Source organism: Ostrinia furnacalis, unplaced genomic scaffold (genome assembly GCF_004193835.3).
Source record: "Ostrinia furnacalis isolate ACB-3 unplaced genomic scaffold, ASM419383v2 OfSCF2350, whole genome shotgun sequence".
Classification (NCBI taxonomy): domain Eukaryota; kingdom Metazoa; phylum Arthropoda; class Insecta; order Lepidoptera; family Crambidae; genus Ostrinia; species Ostrinia furnacalis.
The window spans coordinates 11992-37095 of NW_021132589.1; the positions used below are offsets into that span (position 1 = coordinate 11992).

Consider the following 25104-nt stretch of genomic DNA (forward strand, 5'->3'; position numbering starts at 1 on the left):
TGGATAATTTTTGTATTATTACTCCATTTTCTTCCATAAACTTTGAATTTTTGATAAATTTCAATATCCAATTACAACGTGTGATATATCATTGGAAAGAAGAGAAGCTGGAGATATTTTTAAGATTATTGGCAATCCATTATCACCATTAATTTTTGTTTCAATCGAATTTGAAGTAGAATTTTTTATCGTGGTTTGTACTTTTGTTGAACTTTGGCGGCTCGTAACTAGCTATTCAATCATTATCTGGATCAGAAATTTATTTTATTTGAATAAAGACATATTCGATATTAATATCAAATAAAAAAAACTGTTGAAATCACGCGAGAAAAAAAATTGAAGCAGTTTTTAGGTCAAATTTCGGAAAAATCTGAAAAAAGTATAAAAATTGACATATCTCCTAAACTATAAAATTTTAGCCATAGAAAGTAAGGTTCAATAATTAGCAAATGACCTCCTCTATACGCCTATTAGCTATGGCGGGTTCAGTTCCAGTCACCCTGTATAAGGAGTTAAGAGAGAGAAGAGAAGGAGGAACGTTAAATAAGGAGGCACGGTAGAGCACCGTGGTAGAGCGGATAGAAAGATATTTCCACGCCTTTGTATAACGTTTACAAAACTTCTAGCTGTTATTGTATTGGATAAAATATTTTTTTTCCAGCTTAAATGTTTATTGGGAAATAAGTAAAATCGACGTTTTAGAGAGTGTGGCGTTACATCGAATGACGTTGTAAAGAGTTTACGTATTTATTTTATTTGAAGTCTACTGAGAGTTTCCTGAAGACTGGATTGGATATTGTGGTGGAGGCAGGCCGGTAGTTTGGGTTCGTCTGTGGTTCCTCCTCGTGGTCGTCCGCGTGTTCCTTGAGGAACTGCTCGTACTCCCGTCGGTCCTGGGCGTCCGTCAGCCACTTCCAGCCCACCAGGGTGGCTATCCCTATCAGGATGATGGATCCTAGGCATATCCCGCCGTATACTGAAATCGAAAGGAATAAATTAATGTCAACAAGCATTAAGCACTAACAACTAACATTATGGGCGGGGCATATAGCTCGTAGAGACGATGGCCGTTGGGGCAGGAAAGTTCTCCACGGGCTGGAAGACGTAGCGTGGGCAGGCCTCCTACTAGGTGGACCGACGATCTGGTAAAGGTCGCGGGAAGAGCCTGGATGCGGGCAGCGCAGGACCGTTCATTATGGAAAACCTTGGGGAAGGCCTTTGTCCAGCAGTGGACGTCATTTGGCTGAAACGAACGGACGAACTAACATTAAAACTGCATGCAGGAAGATTTATGAATGCTACTGACAACGCCACCTTGTAGCAGAGTTGGGCTGATACTCTGTAGGTACATATGTTAGCGACACGACAAGAAGAAGAAGCAATAAGCAAAACGATATCATCGTGGCCTTATAAAAGAGGCTTTAGAATGAAGCAATTTGCATGTTTTTTATAAGATAAAAAGTTCAAAATAATACTAACAGTAGTAACTCTCCAAGCAATTCTTATAGGTTTGTACCGCCAGTTCAATGCCATACACACTGTCATCGTATCTATACATATACCGGGTGTAGCACCCGACTTCCACTCTCAGGTCTGGGCAAATATTCCACGAAGAATCCTCCGTAGAATTAAGGAATTCTACGCGCGTGATTTTGGTACCATTGTGGCACATTGGACAGGTTTCCTCGGAGAAGGTGCACTTGGCGCAGGCTTCTAGCATGATGCATTGGGGGTTGTGGCAGTCGGGACAAGGCAGTATCTCGCAGTGACGGTCCAGGTTCTCCCGGGCGTCCCAAGCAGCAGTGCGATCACACACGCACTCCCCGCACCGGCATTCGCCTCTCCCATTGCATAGCTGAAAAAGCATTTAGGAATCACTAGCTTGTAATCGATTAAGGCTGAGTTGCACCATCTTATTTTAACTTTGACAACGTCAAAAATCTGTCAAACTCCATACGAAAAGCACCGGTTATTGGTACGTTGGTGGTGGTGCAACTCAGCCTAAATGTCATAAGTGTCACAAACTAACCCGTTGTCCTAGGTGAGCAACGGGACGCGAAATACGACCAATACTTCATATAATATGACACATGTTATGACATGATACACACGTCTGCGAAGGCCAGTAAAGTTTGACAACACTGAGGTGTCCCAGACGTTTCACATTCACAGGAGGGCGCTACTATCAAAGTGGGTAAATAATTTAGACTTGACGTTTCAAAATCATTGCACTTTATTATTAAAACTACTTGATATTTTTACATCGGGTCGTCGCGTTGCCGCGTTTATCTTTCTCCCACGACAACGGGTTAGTGAGCAATATCTCAAGAAGGACAGCATGTCCAGCCCCCCTAGACAAGTGCCAAAACGTCACAGTTGTAATGTCGAAACACGGTCGAAAGGCTGTTTTTTTTTGTATGAATTATTTATTTATTTATTTCTTTATTAATAACTTTATTGCACACATAATAAACAGCGGTACAACAGGCGAGCTTAATGCCATATGGCATTATCTTCCAGCTAACCAGAATATTAGACAAAACAGAGAATTAATTATATCGCTTTGTGAACGGATTCTATTTTCGAATCAAAAAGTGCCACATAATTATCTTTGCTTGTTACTTACTTCTCCGCTTGATCCGATGCATCGTTTGTTGAAGCTAGGACACTGGCAGGCGTCACCATTCCACTCCTTGGAGCAAACGCATTTTTCTTCTATGCACTTCCCGTGCCCGTTGCATACTTCGTCGTTGTGTCTCGGGCAATTGTCGCTGTTGAATTGGCAATACTTTCCCACGTAGCTATGAAAAAAAAAAGAAACAGATTCTAAATAGGTAGGTGAAAATTTTCATGTGAATTAAAATTATTTTATTTTCAATTCGGTCTGTAAGTGGCGCGTGTATACGGCTAGAAGTACCTGGCGCTGAGACGTCACATCCACGCTCTGGTATGTGGTATGGAACGGGCCGAAATCGGGAGAGGTGTGAGGTTAGTGCGAGGGAGAGTCGCATTCCAGCGAGGTGCGCAGTTCAGTCGACAGGGTTGTATATCGATGCTAAAACACTTACGGCGAGTCACTGATGCAAATGCAAGATCCGCAAATGCAGGATCCGTGGCCGCTGCACAGTTCCTTGTCGCCCTTGGCGATGCAGGTGGAGTTGTCGTCGGCGCCCGGGTTCTTCGGCTCACCGGGCAGGCTGTTCGTCAGGCAAGCGCACTTCTCACCATATCTGCAATGAATACATATTCTACATTACATCTTTTAATCTTAAATTAAATAAGTTGTATTATAAACTGACTAATGTCCACGTTTTCACGGTGACATAATTCTGTCTGTATAATACGACTTAGTGACTTAGTTTTTTTATGCAAGACAAGGCAGGTATTTGACCGTAATCGCTCTCTCTCTCTTAAAAATGTTTCAAGAGTATATTTTCAAATTCTACTTACTTTACTAAGTATCTACTTACTCTAGTAGTAACAGAGAGAGATAGAGAGAAAGAGAGATAGAGCGATAATTAATTTTATATGGTTCTGTACTTCTTAGTAGAAAAGGCAATATTTGGAATCACTGTAAACTAATATGTAGTTAAAATGTGTTAATTATGTGTGTGCTGTGAATTATGCTACTAAAGGAAAATACTCTACAGTGTAACACTGATTTTATGTACTTTTATTAAAAGGGGATTCTGATGAACAGACGAGTTCACGGGGATCCCTTGGGGGATCGGGTTAGGGGATCCTAGTGGACGAAAGGAAATAATCGATAATTCCTACACATAAGCTTTACCGAAGAGGTTCATTAATGCAACCTCTTGTCAAACTTACCTATGCTCATCACATTTGCACACTCCGCATGTAAATGTTCCTGCATTGTTACATAGCGGTGATTGAACCACAGCATTTGGACAGTCGCAGTCTTTTATTAAATTTACTTTAAGAGTTAACTTCTCGTTAATTCCTTCGATTATTATGTCAATTTCAGTTTCGTTTTTTGTTTTTTCTTCAAAATAGTTTAAAGCTGTTATAGTACCAATGAATTGTTTCTCTTCCACCTTCTTTACATTACAATTTAAGGTATTTACTTTAGTCGTAGCACAATCCGGATGGAATGTAATATGGAAGTCATCATTATGTTCAGAAGGTATATTTACTTTTAATTTTATGGTTCGAGTTATTTCCTGAAATAGAGTGTAAATTTTAATGGCGAACTACGAGTACTTATATTAATATAGAAACATTTTGACTATGTTAAACTTACTTCATAAATGTCGGTAAGAACAGTTGTTATCTTTTTGCCATCATCGATTGTAACATATTTTGATCCACTTATGGCTTCACTGAGATGACTGTAAATATTATCTACATTCTTATGTACAGCAAAAATAATAGTGATTTGTTGATCTGATGCTAATTTTCTAATGATGCTCACGGAAGGGTAATCCATGTTTAATTCGTTTGTATAAACACCATCTTTCATGTAACATTGGCCATCGTAGGGTTTGTAAATGCCTGCTGAAATTCCATCACCAGCTTGGTGAAAAGGTCCATCAGTGAAAAGCAGGATCAGTTTTCTGGACTCAGTCCTCCACTTGATGAGATCTGTGCAGGTGATGACCTGTGCCAGTGCATCCAAACCTCCTTCTGGTTCGTCAAAGTTGTATCCTTGTAAAGGCTTGTGAACCGTGTCCTTGAACTGGGTCGAGTTGTCTGTTAAACTCAAATGATTTCTAAAGGAGTATGTGTTTGTGCTATTCAATATGCTGCAACAGAATAAATTCAAATTAAATGATTTATTTGCTAGAATACATAAATTACATGCTCGTTTTACAAAGCAGATCTTATGGCTAATATGATTCCTATGTATTCAACCTGCAAGTAGACGTACAAATATTTTATCACTCAGATTATTATTTAACATACAATGTTACAAATCAAATTAATGTATTAATATTTCAGTTAATAAATTTACAATGTCAAAAAAAAATGTAATAAAGTATGAGTTATTGTTATTTTTATGATTAAACTTGATCGGAATAAGAAGCATCATCGGCAATACAGCACTTCTTAAGACATCCTAATAATGCCATAGTGTTTGGTTTACATTTCAGGAAATTTTTATGTTTGTATACTGTATTAAGCCTTACTGTAGTATGCGTTTTTCCGTTTTTCCATTACGCCTATAAAGGAAAATCTAACTTACTCGGTAAAAGGTATCGCGTTTTTATCGACGAAGGTCCCCATTCCTAACTTGATATTGGTTGTTAACTCCTGCATAGTGGCAAATATGTTCAAGGCCTGTTCTTCAATCTTATCTTTAATTCCTGCCATCGTGGACGATGCATCCAGTAAGAAGTAAAGGTCGACTGGGTAGTTCGATGCTGGTTTGTAAGAAAAACTGAACTCCTGCGGCTGACCTGCGCGCAAATCCAGTGTGACCTCTTGGGGCTTAATCTGGATTACTTTGCCTATGTCAGAGCTGAAGTCTACGTTTTTGATGGGGTCTGTGGAGATTGTGTTATTTGGATTTTGTACTGCTCCGAGGCACCAGTTCTCAGAGACCAATCTGGACGATTGGCATCGCGCGCCGTCGAACTGTGTCTGGAATAAGTCAATCAAGGCGTGGTATTTTTATATCTGTATGTATATCTAACCAATTTATTATCGTCTTCTACGTTTACATTTTTTTCTTAATTAGCTTTACCGGTATTACGAGTAGGTATACCTACGCGCCAACCATGCATTCTTCTTGCAGTTTCAGAATTTTAAATCCGTTAGAGCGCTTTCACAGCGCGGCAGTGGAGTTTTTATAATGTAAAGGCATGCATCCGCTGTCACATAGTATGAAATTTTCGGCAGCGCGGCTGTCACACCTTTGTCGCGCTGCTAGATCGCCTAAATGTGAAAGTGCTCTTATTCCAGAAGTTAGTAGGTATTATTTCTGTTGTTTTCCGGGACAGTGGATAAGGTAAAAAATATTAGTAACCTACTTTTGTTTTAATCCAAATTAGCAAATAATGTTAGTAATAACAATGTGATGAAAATTAAGGAAAACTACATTTTCAAGGACATTAAAACCCCTAGTTTTAAATTTACACCTGGTCATTAGAGTTTGTGCAATGTAATTAACCTGTTTATTTCAGATAAACTCCGTGGCGTATTGTTTACTTGTTATATACTGTAACTTATTTGCAACGAAAATTTTGATACTATAGGAACTCACCAAAGCACACCATACGCAGACACTAGGATCCTTGATGCAGTCGTTGCAATCATCAGTGTGGCTCGCACATGTGTCTGCCTCACTCCCTTGGCCCATGACCCTGGCCAGCAGTACCAGAACATAGAATACAACCACACCCATGGCTTCTGGGTCTTCTGATTACCAACTAAAATTAAATATGATTCCAACACCGGAAAATCAAACAGGAAAAGTATTTGATTTAAGGCAAAGGACTATTTGTAAATTGTCAGGCTCGGGATGGATTAAAAAATAGAGATTTTAAGCATCTGGTGTGTTAGAATGTATATGAATCCTAACGATGATTTGTTATGTGAGTCCAGACCAATTTTTCTGTTTTGGGTAGAGCGTTAGTAAATTCAGGACTTATTGTTTTTTTCCATGAAAATTTATAAAGGCCCTAATACTTCGTGTTGCCATTAGGTGATGGGGAATCATTTACCTACATAATGTCTTTTTTTGTTTTGGTTTAGCCTTTAACTTTTCCAGCTAGTTTCATAGTCAAGATGATTCATTCCGGTTTATTTTAATTATTAAATTTATTTTAATTCATTAATTAATTAAATATATAATAAATAAACATAGGAATAGTAATATAGGTTTCATAGTCTTAAAATAAATTCCGAACCTAAAGGGCCAGGTATTTGTAACTAGAAAATTACTTATTAATATGTTCTAAAACATCATTTTTATGAGCTACTAGCTGACCCGGCGAACTTCGTACCGCCTTAGCGTAGAGATTTTCTTTATATTTTTTTCCGTAAAAACCTTGTACAGAGTATTAGAAAACTACAAAAAAAAATCAGCCATATCGGTCAAGCCGTTTTCATGTTATGTCGTGACAATGGAAAACGGGTTTCATTTTTATATATATAGATTTATGATAAATGCCACAAGGCATTAAGTTCGCCTTTTGTACTGCAACTATTTTTTTGTGCAATCAAGTTTTAATAATAATTAATTAATTAAAAGTACACAATGTCAAACTTGCCCTTAACCTATCGAGCTAAATATTGAAATAACATCCTCATTCAAAATGATTAACAAAGCGAGCACCATAACGGTCGTTTGAGTTAGTTTAATTATTAAAGAGTTATCATGAAAGTGTTAGTTGCAATAGTTTTCTTCATTTTGTATGTAAAACCATCATTTTGTGGTATAAGTTGTAGTAATTTTGCAACATGTGGAGAATGTATAGCCTATGGCGGTGATAAGTGCGTCTGGTGTTCTGAAGTACGTATCTAAATATATAACTCAAAGGTGACTGACTGACTGATTGACTGACTGACACAGTGATCTATCAACGCACAGCCCAAACCACTGGACGGATCGGGCTGAAATTTGGCATTCAGGTAGATGTTATGACGTAGGCATCCGCTAAGAAAGGATTTTACGAAACTCCATCCTAAGGGGGTAAAACGGGATCCAACATGATGACGATTGTAATTCGTTTCAATTTGTTGGGATAGCCCCGATATAAAAAATAATACCTACAAAATTATAATGCTCTTGATCTCACAATCCATCAGGCAGCTACTTTTTTAATTTAGAAAATAATTAAATCATTTTAACCTTTTCGCAGCCAAATATAACCACTAGCAGATGCCAGTCAGAGGCTTTGTCTAAGAAATCATGGTGCAAGAAAGAATTCTTGTACAACCCAGTGATGTATACAGAAAAAAATATCACAAGTGAAAAATTTCGTTTAGGAAACGAAAAATTAAAAAGTATTCAGTTGAGACCTCAAAAATTACATTTGAAAATTCGCCCTGGAGCCACCTACAACTTTGTTATGGATTACAAGCCTGCCAAACATTTTCCACTAGATGTATATTATTTGATGGACTCTTCCTATACTATGAGAGACACGGTGAAATCATTAAAAACAAAAGCCAAGTCTGTGTTCGAATTGCTTACTAAATTCACCAACAACGTAAAATTTGGTCTTGGAACTTTTATTGAAAAACCAGCCCTGCCTTTTGTTGAGTATGTTTTTTCATAGTACCTACCTATTTACGCATTTTTTTAAAGTAAACATACTCGTAACACATTTCAAGATTGTTCTTTTTTGCAGACCAAATTTGCATTACGCTTATTCCTATCGACATCACCTGAATTTCACTTCAAATATGACGGAGTTTGTTGAGGCCATGAAGGAGATAAAAACCGGTGGAAACTTCGATGACCAAGAAGCTGGCCTCGACGCGCTTATGCAAGTGATGGCTTGTGATGATGAACTGGAATGGAGGTCTGATGCGAAAAGGATTATTATCCTGTGCACCGACGCGGCCTACCACAGCGCCGGAGACGGCAAAATGGTCGGCGCCGAGATACCTAATGACATGAAGTGCCACCTAAACGAATCCAAGTTCTATGATCACAGCCTCATACAAGACTATCCATCAGTCAGTCAAATCAATAAGATGTCTTCCGATGGGAATTTTATAATCATCTTTGCAGCAAATAAAATAGTTGAATATGACTACACAGCTCTGGCAGAGCAAATAACAGGTGCTAAATATGTCGAGCTGACATCAGACATTTACGAAATTATAAAGACGGCTTATCTGGTAAGTTTTAAGAAAAATTGCTTTACTTGGGTTGCGCTATCTTACTTTTAGGCCCTTTTCACATGTCCCGGTTGCCGGCTAACCGGCGCCGGGTACCCGGTGGTGAAGTGTATGGGCATGCCTGTACGCAGCTTTCACATGTACTGGCGTAATTAATCCGACATGCCCATACACTTCACCACCGGGTACCCGGCGCCAGTTAGCCGGCAACCGGGACATGTGAAAAGGGCCTTAGGCTGAGTTGCACCATCTTACTTTAACTTTGACAAACGTCAAAAATCTGTCAAACTTCATTCAAAAACCACCGGTTATCGTTATAGTTACCGTTAAAGTTTGGTGGTGCAACTCAGCCTAACTGTAACAGCGTCAAACTCCATACAAACACCGGTAAAGCTAAAGTTAAGGTAATGCAAATGATTCAAACCATCTACGAAAAAGAGTGTTTACTGAAAGTGGTAATGCTGGCAGTACAGTAGGTACAAGCACATACGGCTGTCTCGCGAGACATTCGGGCGAGGCTGGGCGAGAGCTCTCGGACTACATTTGACGAGAGTCTACAGCTGGTATTAATGTACGATTATGGTTTTTCTACAGTCGACAGCACATCAGCTTATAGATACATTTTTGTTGCAAAATAGCCTGGATTTTAAACGAGATAAGATGACACTGTGTTTAGCTTGTTGTGCTGTCGTCCGTACTCTAACTCAGCCTGTGTGAATTACAGAAATCAGTAAGGCACCTCACGATAAAATATCAGTGGCCACCGTACGTACAGTTGAAGTTGGACCCAGATTGTACTGTTGTTGACGAAAGATGCAAAATGGCACACGAAGAAGCTGTTTCTATGAAAGCTGAAATAAAAGTGACTTCTTGTCCAGAAAACACTACCGTAGATCTGGAAGTAGGTCCCACAGTCGGCGGGCTGGCAGACAAATTGATGATCAAACTCGAAATCGACTGTCAATGTGAATGCGAAAGAGATGAGAAAGCTGTCCAAAATTCATCTATGTGTAGCAATGCTGGCAGTTATCAGTGCGGTATCTGCAACTGCAATAGCGACCGGTTAGTAGTTGACAATCATCAAATGAAGGGTACAGACAAAGATAGGGAATCTCCTTTAAGAATATTGTGAAAAACCTTCATAATTTAACCCTTTTCGCTACAAAATACTACTTACCTATTGAATTAATCGTATGAGAAAAATCTTACCTAATAACCTAAATCTAAGGTTTATTTCCCAGGACATTCCCGTTCTTTGCCCGTATTCACAAACATTACTATGAGGTCTCACAGTGAGCGTGAACGCACAGGGTGAAACACGACCCAATAACAGAGCTTTATTCAACGCTGTTCGTTTGATTTATTGCTTCACAAGCAAGCATCGTTTGTGAATACGGGCGCTCTTACTTTCAAATTGATTAGCTGAATAGTCACTTGTTAATAAATATTTTTGGATTAATAGGTTGACGGGTAATAATAACGTCCCGATCGAGCAAACCGAGGCTAATATTTATAAAATAATAATTATTGATTATGATTTAGATAACTGTGTTTATGTTAAAACCAATTAATTATTCCGTTTGTTCACAGAGGTGGTAATATTTGTCAATGTGATAAAACTGCAACGAGTACAACAGACTTGGAAATAGACAAGTGTAAACATGAAAATGGTACAAGGTTCTGTAGTGGGAGGGGGTCATGCGAGTAAGTGGTCATTTAATATTTTATTTGTCCATGTTGGTACAAAATATCAGTATCTTTTTTCTCTAGCCCTTTTTCCCATTATTTGGGGTGGGTTCTCGTTGTTCTGAGGCGCCAGGACAGCTTGTCTTGGGTTGTCGAAATACTTGTCTTACAAATAAGTATGAGTTTAATTCCTAGGTTTAGTTGTATCTTTATAACCTGTACCTCTAGTAGGAAAAACTTTCGAGTTCGTTTCGTTGCGTATTCAAAGTGTCATCGAAAAATTTTGTATGAAAAATTAAACAGCGCCCCCTATATTATAGCCGCCCTAGGGGGCGCTGTTTAATTTTTCATACAAAATTTTTCGATGACACTTTGAATACGCAACGAAACGAACTCGAAAGTTTTTCCTACTAGAGGTACTATATTCATCTTCTTATCGTGTCGACAACAAACCTACACAGTGTCAGCCCAAAACTCCGCCACAAGAGTGGCGTTGTCAGAGGCATTCATTAAATTCTTCTGCGTGCAGTTGCTCAGGCACTCAGGGCACGACATCTTGTGCTTCCTCGACTGGGGAACATAACCTGTATTATTCGATGCAGATGCGGGAAATGTAAGTGCAGCGTTGGCTTCTCCGGTGACTTCTGCGAGTTCGACGACAACTCCTGCAAGAGACAGGACGGCAAGCTGTGCTCGGACAACGGCCGGTGCACCCACGGCGCCTGCGAATGCGACGAGGACTGGGGAGGCGAGGACTGTAGCTGCTTCAACCGTAACTCTAACTGCTTCGCACCGTACTCTAAGGAGGTAGTTACATCGTTCATTCAGCCGAATGACGTTCACTGCAGGACAAAGGCCTCCCCCAAGGATTTCCACTAAGACTGGTCCTGCGCCGCCTGCGTCCATGTACCTCTCGCGACCTTCGCCAGATCGTCGGTCCACCTAGTGGGAGGCCTGTCCACACTATGTCTTCGAGAACTTTTGTGCCCCAGCGGCTATCAGTTCTGCGAGCTATGTGCCCCGCCCAATAGATACATAGTGATACCAAATCGAAGGAGTCTTACGCTAGTGTAAACGTTAGCTTGCTTATAATATTATATTGTAACGGCATGTTTTTGATTTAGCCGTGTGGTTTCGGTAGAGTGGATGTTATATGATAATATGAGACGAATTAAGAATCTTGTTTAGCTCAGCTGGACCTCTCCATTCCATACCTCTACCCTCTATAATAGCTTTAAACATGTTGTCCTGAAATGTAGTGTAGCATTTAATGCATTGATGTGAAATATATTTTTGTCTAAGTGAATATATTTCCTCAGGTTTGCTCGAACAACGGTCAATGCGTGTGCGATGAATGTGTGTGCCACAAGATAGCAGGGAAAAACGAAACTTATTCAGGCGCGTTCTGTGAAGACTGTGAAGACTGCGCCGAGAAGCGATGCAAAGAACTCGAGGATTACGCCTACTGCAACTACCTAAATAACCAAATGTACTGCGACGATAAATACAATCAGACATCCAACACCGACGTCCAAATCTTGAATAAAACTGAAATAAGCGCATCAAAATGGCCGACGGCCAAATGGTGCCGGAAAGTATTGGAAAACGGTACAGCACTAGTATTTCTTCACAGCTACAACAAAAACAGCAAGAAACTGCATATAATAATACAGAAGGAATTAGAAGCGCCACCGAAAGCTAATATTTGGGGTAAGCAACGTAGGACGTCCACTGTTGAACATAGGCCTCCCCCAATGCTTTCCACGTTGATCGATTGGTAGCGGCCTGCGTCAAATTGTATCTGCAGGAAAATGCTAAGATTAAAACTAACTGAAATTTTGTTTTTCAGTTCCCGTGGGCATTGCAATTGGCACCGTCATCCTCATTGGCTTATTGACTGTCCTGGTTTGGAAGGTGCTAGTGGACATAATGGATGAACGGGAATACGAGAGGTTCGAGGCGGAAGCCAAGGCACAGGGCTTCGATGTCCATGAAGAGAATCCTATTTTTGAACCAGCGTCCATAAACTTCGCCAATCCGACCTACACTCGCGGCATCGCTACGAAATAAGTGGGTAAAAATGACAGTTTCACCAGGTCATGAAGAAAACTTTTATGGTACGACAAAAAACCTACTCTTAAGATTGTAAACTGAACTGAACTAACATTACATTATTATTGTAACAAAAAGATTAGGCGGTCTAATCGCTTTTAGGCGATCTTTTCCAGACAACTTAGGTCCTAGAGGATATTATTAGGTACCTACTTATTTAGATTAGTATTAATTTATTGTTATGAGACTTGCGCTCTTTGTCCCTCGTAGTTTTTGTAAATAAAAGGAAAGTAAAATGTGTAAGTATAATGTTTTTGGTTTGTTTGTGTTTTATATGCGAGAAAACGTATTACGTACTGCAAAATAAAAACTGGATAAATTTTAATGGTTTTTTATTACAACAAATAATTTATCAATAAATAGGTAGGTACATATAAATAATACTTTCAACGAATAAACAAAGATAAAGGATAAAAATACTTTGTAAATAAATATAAAATCGTCCACAAATTTAGATGCACACCGACACCGCTTGTAAAGAAATGATATCCGTAATTTTGAAGCAAGCGATCACAAACTTCTAGGTTCTTCTAGAATCCGCGTCAATCTGGGATTCTCTCAGGAGATAATGTCAATCCGTTGTCTTGTCAAGTCCTTGTAGGCGGGATTAGAAAGGCCTTTCAAGTTGGCCTGTGTTGTAAGTCTAACCCCGGCCAAAAGTAGTCGCTATTTTTTGTGGAGCCGGATGGACTGGCGGTCGTGAGCCCGTCGCAAGCGCGTCGGCGGCTCGTCATTGTATAGTTTTCTCTCTCGTCTTTCCTCCACGTCAATTTTAGCTAGGACCGCCTGTAAAAGAAAAAGAACATAGATAGCGCGTAGCTGAATAGTCCAAAATCTGGATTATCGAAGATGGCATAAGAGGGTACTTTTTATGAGCTGTAAAAATTACCCCATTGTGTATGGTGGAGGAAAGTTGGTTTTTAAGTGGTGTTCCGGAATTATATCTTTACACTACTAACCCTGTTGCTCTCAGTCCGAGTGCGTTTCTGTTTCAAGCCGCCAGACACGCCGGGCACCAGGTCCCCAGCCGACCTTCGTTCACCGAGCTCCAGGTGGCACGTAGCAGTTTTACAGCCACACCTTAAATATTTTAAAAATAAGTAGACGTAAGTTTATGTATTTACATTTACATTGTAGACATACTGTAGGGGACTAGTCTCTTTCTATCTTCGTCGTCTCGCTTGCGCTTGCAGCAGCACCGCTGCGACGCCAATGCTGAGCGACTGCCTAACAAGCACTTAACGCAATAGCCGGGTTGCGTTACGCGTCGATGCTGTCTGCGTCGACCTCAGTACCTCTAGTAGGAAAAACTTTCGAGTTCGTTTCGTTGCGTATTCAAAGTGTCATCGAAAAATTTTGTATGAAAAATTAAACAGCGCCCCCTAGGACGGCTATAATATAGGGGGCGCTGTTTAATTTTTCATACAAAATTTTTCGATGACACTTTGAATACGCAACGAAACGAACTCGAAAGTTTTTCGTACTAGAGGTACAGATCATAGATCCCTTCTATGATCTGAGGCGTCGACGCTTGCGCGGGCGCTGGAAAGACAACGACCTTTGAAAGACGCTAGTGTGGGGGGTCCCTTATACGTAAATGACAATCTAATTCTACACTCCAGTAGGCCAAGCAGAAAATGAAAATGATGATGAAATTAACGTTCGCTATACAACATTAACATGTTAACAAAATAGACGTGTAATCTTCCTTGTAAGTGCAATTGCACCTGTGCCAGAAGGAGTCTCTCTCCCTTGATAAAAGAGGAAGGTGAATAATGATGATGATGACAATAATGATGATTAACACGTACAAGAAATCCTTTTCGGCTGCAGTGGGCGGCGGCGGGGGCACGGCGCGCGCGCCGGACTGCGGGCTTTCCGCGCGCGACACAGGCGCGCCGGTACACACAGCCTCTCGCACCTCTTGCAAACGCCGCCTCTCTTCTGCCACTTTTCGGTCTAAGTCCGCTACTGTTAAAAGATACGCAGTTTTTTTAAACGGGTCTTTTTTGACTGAACCAGTAATTCCAAGGTACAACTTGCTGAAAATAGAGTCGTTTTCAATTGGCTGTAAATTCGATTTTTATTATAATAAATCCTACTAATATTATAAATGCGAAAGTTTGCATGTCTGGATAGACTTTTGTTACTCTTTCACGAAAAAACAACTGAATGGATTTTGATGAAACTTTACAGTATTATTCTTTATAACCCAGAATAACATATTATAGGCTATAATTTATGTCGATCTGTGACAAACTAAATTTCAAGCGGGTGAAGCCGCGGGAAAAAACTAGTAAATAATAATTTGTCAGTCAATCGAGTTCGTGACATGACTGCATAGTTTCGCTATACAAAAAAATGGGAGTCGCATTTTAAGAGTTCAGAAAAGGTTTGTCGATTGACTGTGATTGCATTGACAAAAAAGTTTTATGATACTTGTGTTACATTAAATAATGTGTAATTCTTACTATGTTGCTGTGCGTGACGTTGTTTGTTTAGCAGCTCACTCTCTAATGAGTCTATTCGTTTTTGAAGAGCCTCTTCTTTGGTCAGTTTAGTTTTCCACGTTCGACATACTTTGAGATGTAGAAATGAGAGCTCTTGTGCGTCTAGTGCCTGAAAACATTGGAATTAATATACAGGAAATACCTCTAATTTTAAAGATTTATGAATACATTTTAATGTCTATATATCACCTCGACATTGCCGTTAAGTATTTTGTTCGCAATATACTTGACGTAGGTATGTTCGGCCATTTTCCGTTGGTCGATATCGACTTGCTCAAAAATATTCCGGATGGTGTCAGAGACATTGACATCCAGGGAGCAAGTGCACGGCCCATGCGCACGTATCTTGGGTCTAACGTTAAACGCTTCCACGTTCGTTTTTGTTAGAGTTCTAGTATCGATACGAGATCTTCGGCGTTTCTTAGCGTCAGGCGCTATCTTGGTAGGCTCCTGCAATAGTGAAATACCTCGTAATAATTATAGAAACGTACTATTAACAATGAATAGTAAGAGGCGACTAAAGGAGTAGTTATGCTAACATTAAGCCTCCTCAAGCTATGGTAAGGAAGTTGTAGAGAGTCATGTTCCTACAGTGAAGACTAAAATAATGATGATGCTGATGAAGATGAAGATTACAGACTTATTTAAACTTACACCAACCTCATCCAAGCCTGTTGTGGATGAATGATCTTGAATTTTAGTTTTTAAGGAGCGATTCTCCTTTTCAAGCTTTTCTGCTTTTCGGTTTGCTTCTATGCTCATTGTTCGTAAATTTTCGATCTCATTTTCGTGAATTTTAATAATGTCTTGAAGTGTTTCTTCATGGAGCCCTTGTATATTTCTAACTCCTTGATTATGTTCATTAAGTATATTTTTAATATTGCTATCGTATTGTACTTTTATTGCATCCAGCCTTTTTTTATAATCTTTTTCTGTATTTTCCAAAGTTTTAGTTAAATGTTGAATTTTTGCCTCATAGTCTGTCAAATCGTCTATCTTAGCCATAACACTGCGCTCAACTACAGAATGTGTTTTGTCACTTATTCTTCCAAAACTTCTACTTGGACTTGATATTGTTTTATACTCTAATGAAGACACTTTAAGCGGGCTGTGTTTTGATGGAATAGAATCGCTATTTTCTCTTATCTTTCCCAAATTAAATCTTTCATCACTTTTGCTTTTACGAAGATCTTTTACTGCGTCGAAAAATTTTACATTGTCTGTATCTACTTCACGCTTGACTGTATCTAAAATGTAATCTAGAGCAAAGTTTCTGGATTTTTTAGTGCTTGAAGCGTTTTTATTTTGATCGTTGGAATCTGCAATATTGCTGTTAGATTTTATTAAATATACATCAGCTCCAACTCTGGATAGTTTGTGATGTGATGCATCATCTTTATAATTATCCTCATTAGTTTTATTTTTATTAGATTTTAACTTTTTATTTTGGGTGATTTTTATTTTTCTATCCGGTTGTTGAGGACTTTCATTGTATTCTGAAGTGTTTTTAGTATAATTTGGATTTTTCCTATCAAGTATCTGCGTCAAATCCTCCTCATCAGAGTTTAATCTAAACGAATTATACGAATCTAAGTATTGATTTCCATCATTAGATAAAGTAGGTAAAGATGGTGAGTCCTGTTTTAATGTGGTAAAATCTAAATCTCTGATGCGTTTCATATCCGTAAATGAATTTTGTTTCGGTGACGGATAAATGCCTAAAGTATACGAGTCAAGAGATTTCTTGTCACCTTCAGATGTTGCTACGATAGATCTACTATCATTTTCTACCCTGGGTAAATTTATGTTCAGTTTAGGTTTTACACTATCATCTTCATCATTCTCTTCTTCTTCAAGATAAACGTCGTTGTCAGTAAAGATAATTTTTCTCTCTTTTGTTTGTCTATGTTGGTTCATTCGTTTATTTTCTTTAGAATATTGCTGACTAGAAACTGATTCAGCTATCATTTCTGCTTGTTCCATTGTTGTCATCGGCTTTCTACCGATTTTTTTGTCTCCATAATTACTATCACTATCTTTATAAATAACAAAAAGATCTGCGTCTGTCGACTGTTGAGATGCAGGCTCAATAAAGAGTGAATCTTTGTATCTATTATTCTTATTACTTTCCGTTTCAATACTGTTTTCGTATGTGTAATCGTAAGCTGTAAAGGCACTTGACTTTTCAGGGCTTTGTGGACTTTGAGGTTTAGTAGCAACGTGGTCTTCTTCATTTTCAAGTATTTTCGAAGAAATACTGTGTATTGACCGATTGTAAATATCAACCAGATGACGATCATTTAAACCGTCATTTTCAATATGATTTTGTGAATGGGAACTGCCTGGCTCTTCTGCATTCGAAATAGAGTACTGTTCTAAACGTCCAGGACTAAGGCGTTGTATTTTATAATTTAAATAACTACTTTTAACAAAATCAAATGTAGGGTCAACATTGGCGGTTAAAATTTGAACCTCGTTGAGTGAATGAGGATGCTGTCTTGGCAGTATATTTGATACGGGTATATTTTCAGCTGGTTTAGTAGTCTGAATTATATTGGCATGTGAGACAGTACCATTGTTTTTCTTTACGCTTTTGTCACTGCTTGTAATGTCTGGCTCTAATATCGGAAAAGAGTTTTCATAATCAAAAATATGCATTCTGTCAGTCTGAGATGCTACACTTCTATGATTACTAGGTAAGCGTACTTGAATTCCATAATTACGAATAGGTTTGTTGGTGAATTCAGTTAACTGACGCGTCAATTCTTCAAGTTCTTTACATTTGTCATTAAAGTCAGAGTTTAACTTTTCAATTAACTTTTCGTGTTTTTCTTTCTCTTCGCTTAAGTTCTGAAGTTTTTCTTTTAGAGAATCAGCTGCTGCAACAGATTTTTTGTAAGATTCTTGAAGTTCTTCTTTTAATTTAGATATCGTATGTTCGTTCATCAACTTTTGATTTAGTATATTAGCTTCAAGATCTTTGATTATCTTCGCATCATTGCTAATTTGAGTGTCTAATTTATTTTGTAGTTCTTCTAGTCTTTTTTCCATGTTTAGTCTGTCTCTTATGGCATCTTCCTTCTCCATAATGATTTTCTGTTTTTCTTTTTCTACTAACTTTTTAGCTTCATCAGCTTTGGTGAGTAAAATTTGCGATGAAGTTTGCACTTTAAGTATAGTTTGCTCCAGAGAGGTACTTTTAGAACTTTTAGCTTCCAAGCTTTTCCTGATGCGGTCCAATGACACTAAAACATCTTCTACGCTACATTGCTCTGGTGATAGTGCACTGTCACCAACACTTTTCAATTCTAGCTGTTTTATGTCAGTCACAATAATTTCTCTCTCATTTTGAAGATGGACTACTTGTGATAAATACTTGTTTCTATCTCTTGATGATTCTTCGGTTTTCATTCTGGTAACTGATAATTGTTGCTCTAACTTTGAGTTTTCATTTTGCAGTTTTGCTAATTCCATCTTCATATTATGAGCCGCTTTCGAATCTGAGAAAGTATTTTATTTAAATTATTTAGAACCTTAATGAAACCATTTTGAGTATCCCTGAGTAAAAATTGGTTCCTGTAGAGAGGATGGAAGACTATTTCTTATAAATGAATAATAAAACTTACGATGAGCTTCAATATTCTGGATTGACTGATCCATTTTGATAAAGCTATTATCTCTAATGTTTTCCCCTGCATCAATAACCTCGCCTAAGCTATCTTGTAATCTTCTGATTTCATCTTCCATGCGGTTTATGTGATTTTCCAAAATGGCGATTTTATCATCGCGATTCGAAATCTCTTCACTTAGGTTAATTATTTTGGTGTCCTAGAAAAATATTATCATGACAAATTTTGTTAATAGATTAAATATAAATCATTCGTTCGTGTAAATACAAATCATCAATACCGATTCATCTAATTTATTTATGAGATTTTTTATTTTATTGTAGTTTTTGAGTTTTTCTTGTTTCATTTCATCTAATTCCTTAAGAATGTCTTGATGCGTTATGACTGAACCTCCGGGCTTAGAAACGAGCTGTAAATAAACAGTATAAGATGAGTACCTGTAAAATTCATAAGCATTTTAAATAATTGCATCAGTTTAATATTGAACTTACTTGATTCCTCGTATTTATTAAAGATTTTTCTAAATCTTCGTTTATTGTCTGTAAATGTTTGTTTTCGTCGATCAAACTTTTGTTTTCTTTTTTGGTGAATTCCAAAACAGCTATCTGGCGACTCAACTCATCTTGAAGGCACTCGTTTTCACATTTAATTTTGTCAAAATCTGACTCTAATACTTCATATTGTTTTAATTTATCAATGAGCGCAGCACTTTCTTTTTGAATAGCACTTAAAGTATTTTGAGTAAGCATGTTTTCATTTTGTAAAGCAATTAGATTATTTTTAGTTGTCTTTTGATGCACCTCTAAGCCTTTAATTTGTTCTAATAACTCTCGATTTTCTTCAATTTTCTTTTCCAAAGTATTGTATAAATTATTGAGGTCCTCAGTTTTATTATCGAAATCATTTTGTAAATCGTTTTTCTCGACTAACAGTTGATCATAACCTTTTTTAAGATCAATCAGTTCATTTTCCAATTCAGCAATTTTTTTAGAAGATTGAAGTAAAAGTTCGTTTTTACTATTGACAGTTTTTAAAAGACTTTCAAAATTTCTTCTTCTATCAGTTAGCTCTAATTGCAGTGCGTGCTTTTCATCCATTAATTTATTATGTGCTTCATTCAATCTTGCTAACTCATCTTCCCACATTTGAGCTTGATCTAATTTAACTATCAATTCTTCACTTTCTGTTTTACATAGCTGAAGAGATTTTAGTGCTTTTTCGAGTTCATATTTTTTGCTGCGCAATTCATGCTCTAATTTTTCTTTCTCTTTTGTGAGATTTTCGTAGGCCATTTTAAGTGAATCAGTTTCTTGTGATAAATATTCAAATTGCAAAAGCTTGTTTTCCAAAACTTCGCTTTCTTTTTTCGTAAGCTCAAAAGACGTTTTATATTCATTTTTTTGATCTTGTAAATTATTAATATTATTTATTGCGTAGGAATTTACCTCTCTAAGCCTTTGAATTTCTTGCAACAATATCGAGTTATTATTCTCCCTACTAATCAGATCCATTTGAAGACTTTTATTTTCTTCTATGGTATCTTTAAGAACATTTTTTAAATCATCGTAGTCTTTAGACGTAGTAGCCAAAGATTTTGTCATGTCATTATTTCGGTGTAAAACGTCACTATAATCTTTCACCTTCTCAAGTAGCTCTTGACTTTCTCGTCGTGCTAATTGCAATGACTCTAATGCTTTAACTTTTTCTTCTTCTACAGCTGACATGTTATGGCTATAAATTTCTTTTAATTTTTGGATTTGATTATTTAAAATTTGTTGCTCCTCATCTTTTTTTTCAATATTGTCCTTTAATTGTTTAACCTCTTGTGATTTAGTATTGATAATGTTTATGAGATTTTGAACCGCAGTAGATTTTTCTTCTACGTCTTGAGATAAATTCCCGTTTTCTTCCATAAGTCTATGCATTTCTTCCCTAAAATTGTCTGCGCATTTTTCCAAATAATCATTGCGATGAACTGTTTTCTCATACGTACCTACAATGTTAAAAATGTTTTACTTAAAATCTGTAAATAAAGTGTGCTTAATGATGATACAACACGACGTCATGTCAAAAATCTTAAAGACTTCTGACGTGATGTTATGCCGTGCTTGCGTTTTTTGATCCTTACTCTTCCAATCTTCAATTTCCATTTTGAGTTCATTAATGAATTTGAGTTTATCTTGATATTCTTCATGTAATTGTTGTTTTTCTTCTTCAGAACAAAATAGTGTGTCCTTCAGATTTTTAATCTGTTCTTTCAGAGATTCTATTTCATCAATCAAAGCTAAGGACTGTGATGGGTCTTCATGTGATTGTAACTGAAATGCGTAAGGTAAAAGAAATTTTGACGATTGTTACAAATTTTTGCAGTCTTGTTAGTGCAACTTACCTTAAATCAGTTGCCTTTTTGCAAATACCAACAATTAATTGAACTACAGCTTGTGGAAAGGTAATAAAACAAAATAAAATAAGTAAAAAGATTGAAACTACTAAAACTCATAATATACCAACTTTGTCGTGACTGTGTTCTAATAGTCTATCAATTTGAACCGACAAACTTTTTATTTGTTGCTCTTGACACATAACCGTACACTCAGTTTCTTTTATTTTACATTGAAATGCATTTTTTTCTTTCTCAAATGCAATCAGAGCTTCGTTTAATTTTCTCTCTAGTGCTATATTTTCACTTCTTAATTCTTCGATAGTAATAGATTTCATATGGTTTATTTCGCATTCAGCCTTAAGTTGGGTTTCTAAGTTGGATGTTTCGTCAGCTAACACCAAGTATTGTTCTTTTAGGGAATCAATGTCAATGGAACGTTTTCGATAATGCTCTTTCTCTGTCCACAAAGCATTATACTCTCTAAGTTGGTCTTTTAAATCATCGAATTCCTTTTCTAACTCTTCATATTTACGGCATTTAGATTGCAGGTTGTCTCTTTCAAATTTCAATTTCTCGTAACATGTCATTAGATCGTCGTAATTTTCTTGTAAATTTTTCAAGCGCTTCAAATTCTCTGTGTCTATACTGTAGGTATCGAATACACAGGCGTCGTCCGTTCGTTCTTCGTCGTTTTTTTCTGAAGCACTGTCTTTGCTCAAGATCTCTTTCATTTCATCGTGCTCCATTATGTCGGCTACTAGTTGGGCTCTTTTGTTGTCGAGACTCGGCGTTTTGTTGTCGGCTGCTAAAGGCGCGAAGTCCAGGCGCGCAACGACTTCAGCTCGAAGGCAGGCGCAGTCTTGATTCGAGTCCCTCATTTCTTGTGAGCAAGGAGCTATAAGAGCCATACTAAACTTTTCTAGCACCTTCAACTTATAAAGAATTTTGCCTTTGATATCAATGCACCGGGTATCTTTGCCTGCTGTCTAAAAAAATAAAATTGTACGTTCAGCTCTCTAAAAAATTTAGTGTCACTGTTCATTATGTAACTTTGTTTTAAAAAGATTAATTGTATTAAAAAGACTAACCATTAAACTCAAATACAGCTTATACTTATCGTTTTGACACAATACTCCAAAAATTTTCTCTAATGCGGTGTAAATATGCGCATAAATGCAATATGGTTCGCAGACGTCATTCTCCATAACCTGATGAAATTGGTAAGAATCGGGTGATTAAAGGTATTAATATTTTGTTAATTTGAAAAAGTAACATTTTCGGCACATACCGCTATTGTGTTTTGCATGGCGCATAATTTGGCATCTTTACTGATAATAACGTCTTGCATCTCTTGAATTCTTGGATCTTGAGCATCTAAACGTAAAGGTTTAAAGTTATTTTTTCAAAGATGGCATCAAAAATATTGTAATCACAGCTCAAGTAACTAAAGTTTTTAACTATATGTTAGCGCCATCTATGGGCGCAAGAAAACAACTCATGACGTCAAAGGCGCGGAACCAGAGTGAAGATCGCAGCTAACTTCGCGCCGCGCCGCCCTCCTGTCAACTTAAAATCGAACGTTTAAAACACTCGACAATTTGATCTCGTTGCATACAGTCTGTAAACCCATCACTTTAAATAAACGTTAAAACCGTAATTTCAATAATAATTAGTCATTGAAGAGACCCTTATTCCAACATTATATTCGAAAGTCTGAGCTCGAAACACTATAATTGACTTTAATCAATCAAGACTATAGGTAGAGTCGCATTAAAAAAGTACATTCATACAGTATTTTTGGGGCACTATCCTAGGGGCTAGTCTAGTCAAGATTCAATAAATCAGAGTCTTACGTGTACTAGCATCACAGATACAAATTAACCCAGCTTGATTGGATTTGGTTTCCATTCTTGGAGTCGCTTCTTTCTCAAAATTCCACTGCAAAGTGACAAAATAATGTAAAATTAGCGTCAATAAAAGACTATACAGGTTTAAGCTATTTAACACGAAATATCTATTTTTTTATAAGCCATCTCGAGGTAGAGCAACATTTTTTTTCACATAAAGGTTTTTAATATTTTTATTGTACTAACTTAAAAAAATCTAAACGATGGCAAAAGCACGAGTCTGAAAAGTTAGGAAAGTGAACTCACTTCGTCACCTCGAGACTTGGCACTCTGGAAATAAAAATAGTACAAAATTAGGTACATTGTCAATACTAATTTAGCTTACCAGGAAACAAAATAATAATGCCAATTTACCTCACTTCCTTTTGACATCATAGTCTGTAATGTTATAATAAAATTCATAAATCATTTACCCAATAATTAAAATATGTGTGTAATTAGGTAGGATGCATTCGCAAAATACTAGGTAGGTAATAAATGTAATAATATTAATATGTTTAAAATACTAATGCGGGGGTAAAACTGTGTCTGAACGAAAGTGACACTTCTAGTACAATTAAAGTAGTGTTTAGACCACGGGCTGGAAGACGTAGCGTGGGCAGGCCTCCTACTAGGTGGACCGACGATCTGGTTAAGGTCGCGGGAAGAGCCTGGATGCGGGCAGCGCAGGACCGTTCATTGTGGAAAACCTTGGGGGAGGCCTTTGTCCAGCAGTGGACGTCATTTGGCTGAAACGACGACGACGAACGAGTGTTTAGTAAGTAAGTGTAGTGCTTGAGAGATTCTACAATATCTATTTAATTTATTACAAATTTCCTTTACCTCTTCGGTTCGGTATCGGCATGGCTAAAAATAAAATAAGGAATTCAATGAAAAATTAATAACAAACCTATACCACATACCTAACCTATTTCATGATCTAATTATAGTATAAATACCTCATCTCCTCGCGATTTTCCTGTCTGTAAATAAATGTAAATAGTATAGTTCAAAATAAGTAGGGAGTGAGTATAACAACTAAATTATTTACACAGTAACAAAATTGTGAAAAAAACTACTACACACCTCAAAAGCGTCGGAATCCATGCCCTGAAAATATGTTGGTTTAGTTATTTTACTTATTAATAATTGTATTTTAAAAATTGTTATTACACAAATGCATACCTCAGTGAAACCTGATAGATCCAAATCCAAGCACTGTAAAATAATTAGTAATGAATTACAATTACTTATGCAATTTATCTTAAGTATTATTTCAGCATTAGTATACCATTTCGTCCAGTTCTTTGTTGGCTGCTTTTATAGCTGCGTGCTAAAAAGGAAAAAAATAAGTAGGTATTAATTATTAAATCATTGGGGGAGGCTTATAAATGCATTCAGCAGTGGACAGACATCCTGTGGCTGAAATGATGATAATGAATTATTATAGAACCAATTTAACTAAAATGAAAAGAGAAAAAGCAATGGATTCCTATGTTTAAAAATAAATACATACGGCATTGGCGATTTCACATTTCTGGTCGCAGGTCAAATCGAGCTGGTCATAGGCGGCCAACATTTGCTCAAACTCCTCGATCCTTCGCCTCAGCCGGTCGATCTCAGCGTTCTTAGCGACCATTAGGGTGTCCACTATCACGTTGGTCGGCACGTACTTCGTCCTGCACGTCTCATTATTCCGCTTTATGATCTCCACCAGGTGCTCGGTCTTGTCCGAACAGAAGTGTGACCACGCTCTCGCGTCAGTGCAGGACGCATATGCCTTCAGCTTCCCCTCATTCCTCGGCGGCAGGTCAAACAGATCATACTCGTTGAACACACGCTCCCTTTTCGTTATGAAAGACATCGCGATGCCAACTGTCTTGTCCACTTATGAATTACAAATTTTTTTCTAAACATGTATCTAGTAGCTACGTTTCCCCTCCATCCATTTTACGCATGACGATGTGATTTTAAATATTTGATTACAATATTTTAACTTACGGCAAAATGTAAATACGAAATATCAAATATTTTGAAATGTCATCAGAAATCGAGGCGGAAGGGCGGCTTGAAATGGAATGTCATTT

The 25104-nt window shown here is 37.4% G+C and overlaps 3 protein-coding genes across 3 annotated transcripts; 1 reads left to right on the forward strand and 2 right to left on the reverse strand.

Moving 5' to 3' along the window:
• Positions 1-475: 475 nt before the first annotated feature.
• LOC114355124 (integrin beta pat-3-like) lies at positions 476-6513 on the reverse strand. The gene is made up of 8 exons (XM_028307806.1): positions 6224-6513; positions 5204-5601; positions 4262-4763; positions 3829-4181; positions 3069-3230; positions 2627-2801; positions 1480-1855; positions 476-976 (listed from the first exon to the last, which is right to left on the reverse strand). Exons 1-8 carry the CDS (start codon positions 6362-6364, stop codon positions 753-755), a joined length of 2331 nt encoding a protein of 776 aa, XP_028163607.1. The 5' UTR covers positions 6365-6513; the 3' UTR covers positions 476-752.
• Positions 6514-7254: 741 nt separating this feature from the next.
• LOC114355125 (integrin beta pat-3) lies at positions 7255-12822 on the forward strand. The gene is made up of 8 exons (XM_028307807.1): positions 7255-7474; positions 7824-8227; positions 8316-8811; positions 9536-9873; positions 10402-10515; positions 11100-11304; positions 11817-12207; positions 12347-12822. The coding sequence occupies exons 1-8, from the start codon at positions 7340-7342 to the stop codon at positions 12565-12567; spliced, it is 2304 nt and encodes a 767-aa protein (XP_028163608.1). The 5' UTR covers positions 7255-7339; the 3' UTR covers positions 12568-12822.
• A 92-nt stretch (positions 12823-12914) lies between these two features.
• On the reverse strand, positions 12915-25021 carry LOC114355127 (golgin subfamily B member 1). Its single transcript, XM_028307809.1, has 22 exons — positions 24534-25021; positions 24309-24350; positions 24203-24235; positions 24104-24127; positions 23977-24000; positions 23861-23884; positions 23393-23416; positions 23285-23308; positions 22985-23069; positions 22420-22505; positions 22220-22339; positions 21260-22117; positions 20877-21066; positions 19240-20741; positions 19029-19157; positions 18746-18947; positions 15780-18619; positions 15309-15569; positions 15081-15228; positions 14421-14580; positions 13569-13689; positions 12915-13395 (listed from the first exon to the last, which is right to left on the reverse strand). The coding sequence occupies exons 1-22, from the start codon at positions 24879-24881 to the stop codon at positions 13276-13278; spliced, it is 7365 nt and encodes a 2454-aa protein (XP_028163610.1). The 5' UTR covers positions 24882-25021; the 3' UTR covers positions 12915-13275.
• Positions 25022-25104: the final 83 nt, after the last annotated feature.

What these genes read in the sequence shown, in the direction of transcription:
- LOC114355124 (XM_028307806.1), bottom strand. Translation starts at nt 6,364, where the DNA reads ATGGGTGTGGTTGTATTCTATGTTCTGGTACTGCTGGCCAGGGTCATG. An exon ending in AACGCGATACCTTTTACCGA is followed by an intron (nt 4,764 to 5,203) that starts GTAAGTTAGATT and finishes ATTCTGTTGCAG; the next exon opens with CATATTGAATAGCACAAACA. An exon ending in TGCAAATGTGATGAGCATAG is followed by an intron (nt 3,231 to 3,828) that starts GTAAGTTTGACA and finishes TATTCATTGCAG; the next exon opens with ATATGGTGAGAAGTGCGCTT.
- LOC114355125 (XM_028307807.1), top strand. Translation starts at nt 7,340, where the DNA reads ATGAAAGTGTTAGTTGCAATAGTTTTCTTCATTTTGTATGTAAAACCA. An exon ending in AGTGCGTCTGGTGTTCTGAA is followed by an intron (nt 7,475 to 7,823) that starts GTACGTATCTAA and finishes ACCTTTTCGCAG; the next exon opens with CCAAATATAACCACTAGCAG. An exon ending in AGTGGGAGGGGGTCATGCGA is followed by an intron (nt 10,516 to 11,099) that starts GTAAGTGGTCAT and finishes TATTCGATGCAG; the next exon opens with ATGCGGGAAATGTAAGTGCA.
- LOC114355127 (XM_028307809.1), bottom strand. Translation starts at nt 24,881, where the DNA reads ATGTCTTTCATAACGAAAAGGGAGCGTGTGTTCAACGAGTATGATCTG. An exon ending in GAAAATCGCGAGGAGATGAG is followed by an intron (nt 23,885 to 23,976) that starts GTATTTATACTA and finishes TTTTATTTTTAG; the next exon opens with CCATGCCGATACCGAACCGA. An exon ending in GGAAATTGAAGATTGGAAGA is followed by an intron (nt 20,742 to 20,876) that starts GTAAGGATCAAA and finishes TTAACATTGTAG; the next exon opens with GTACGTATGAGAAAACAGTT.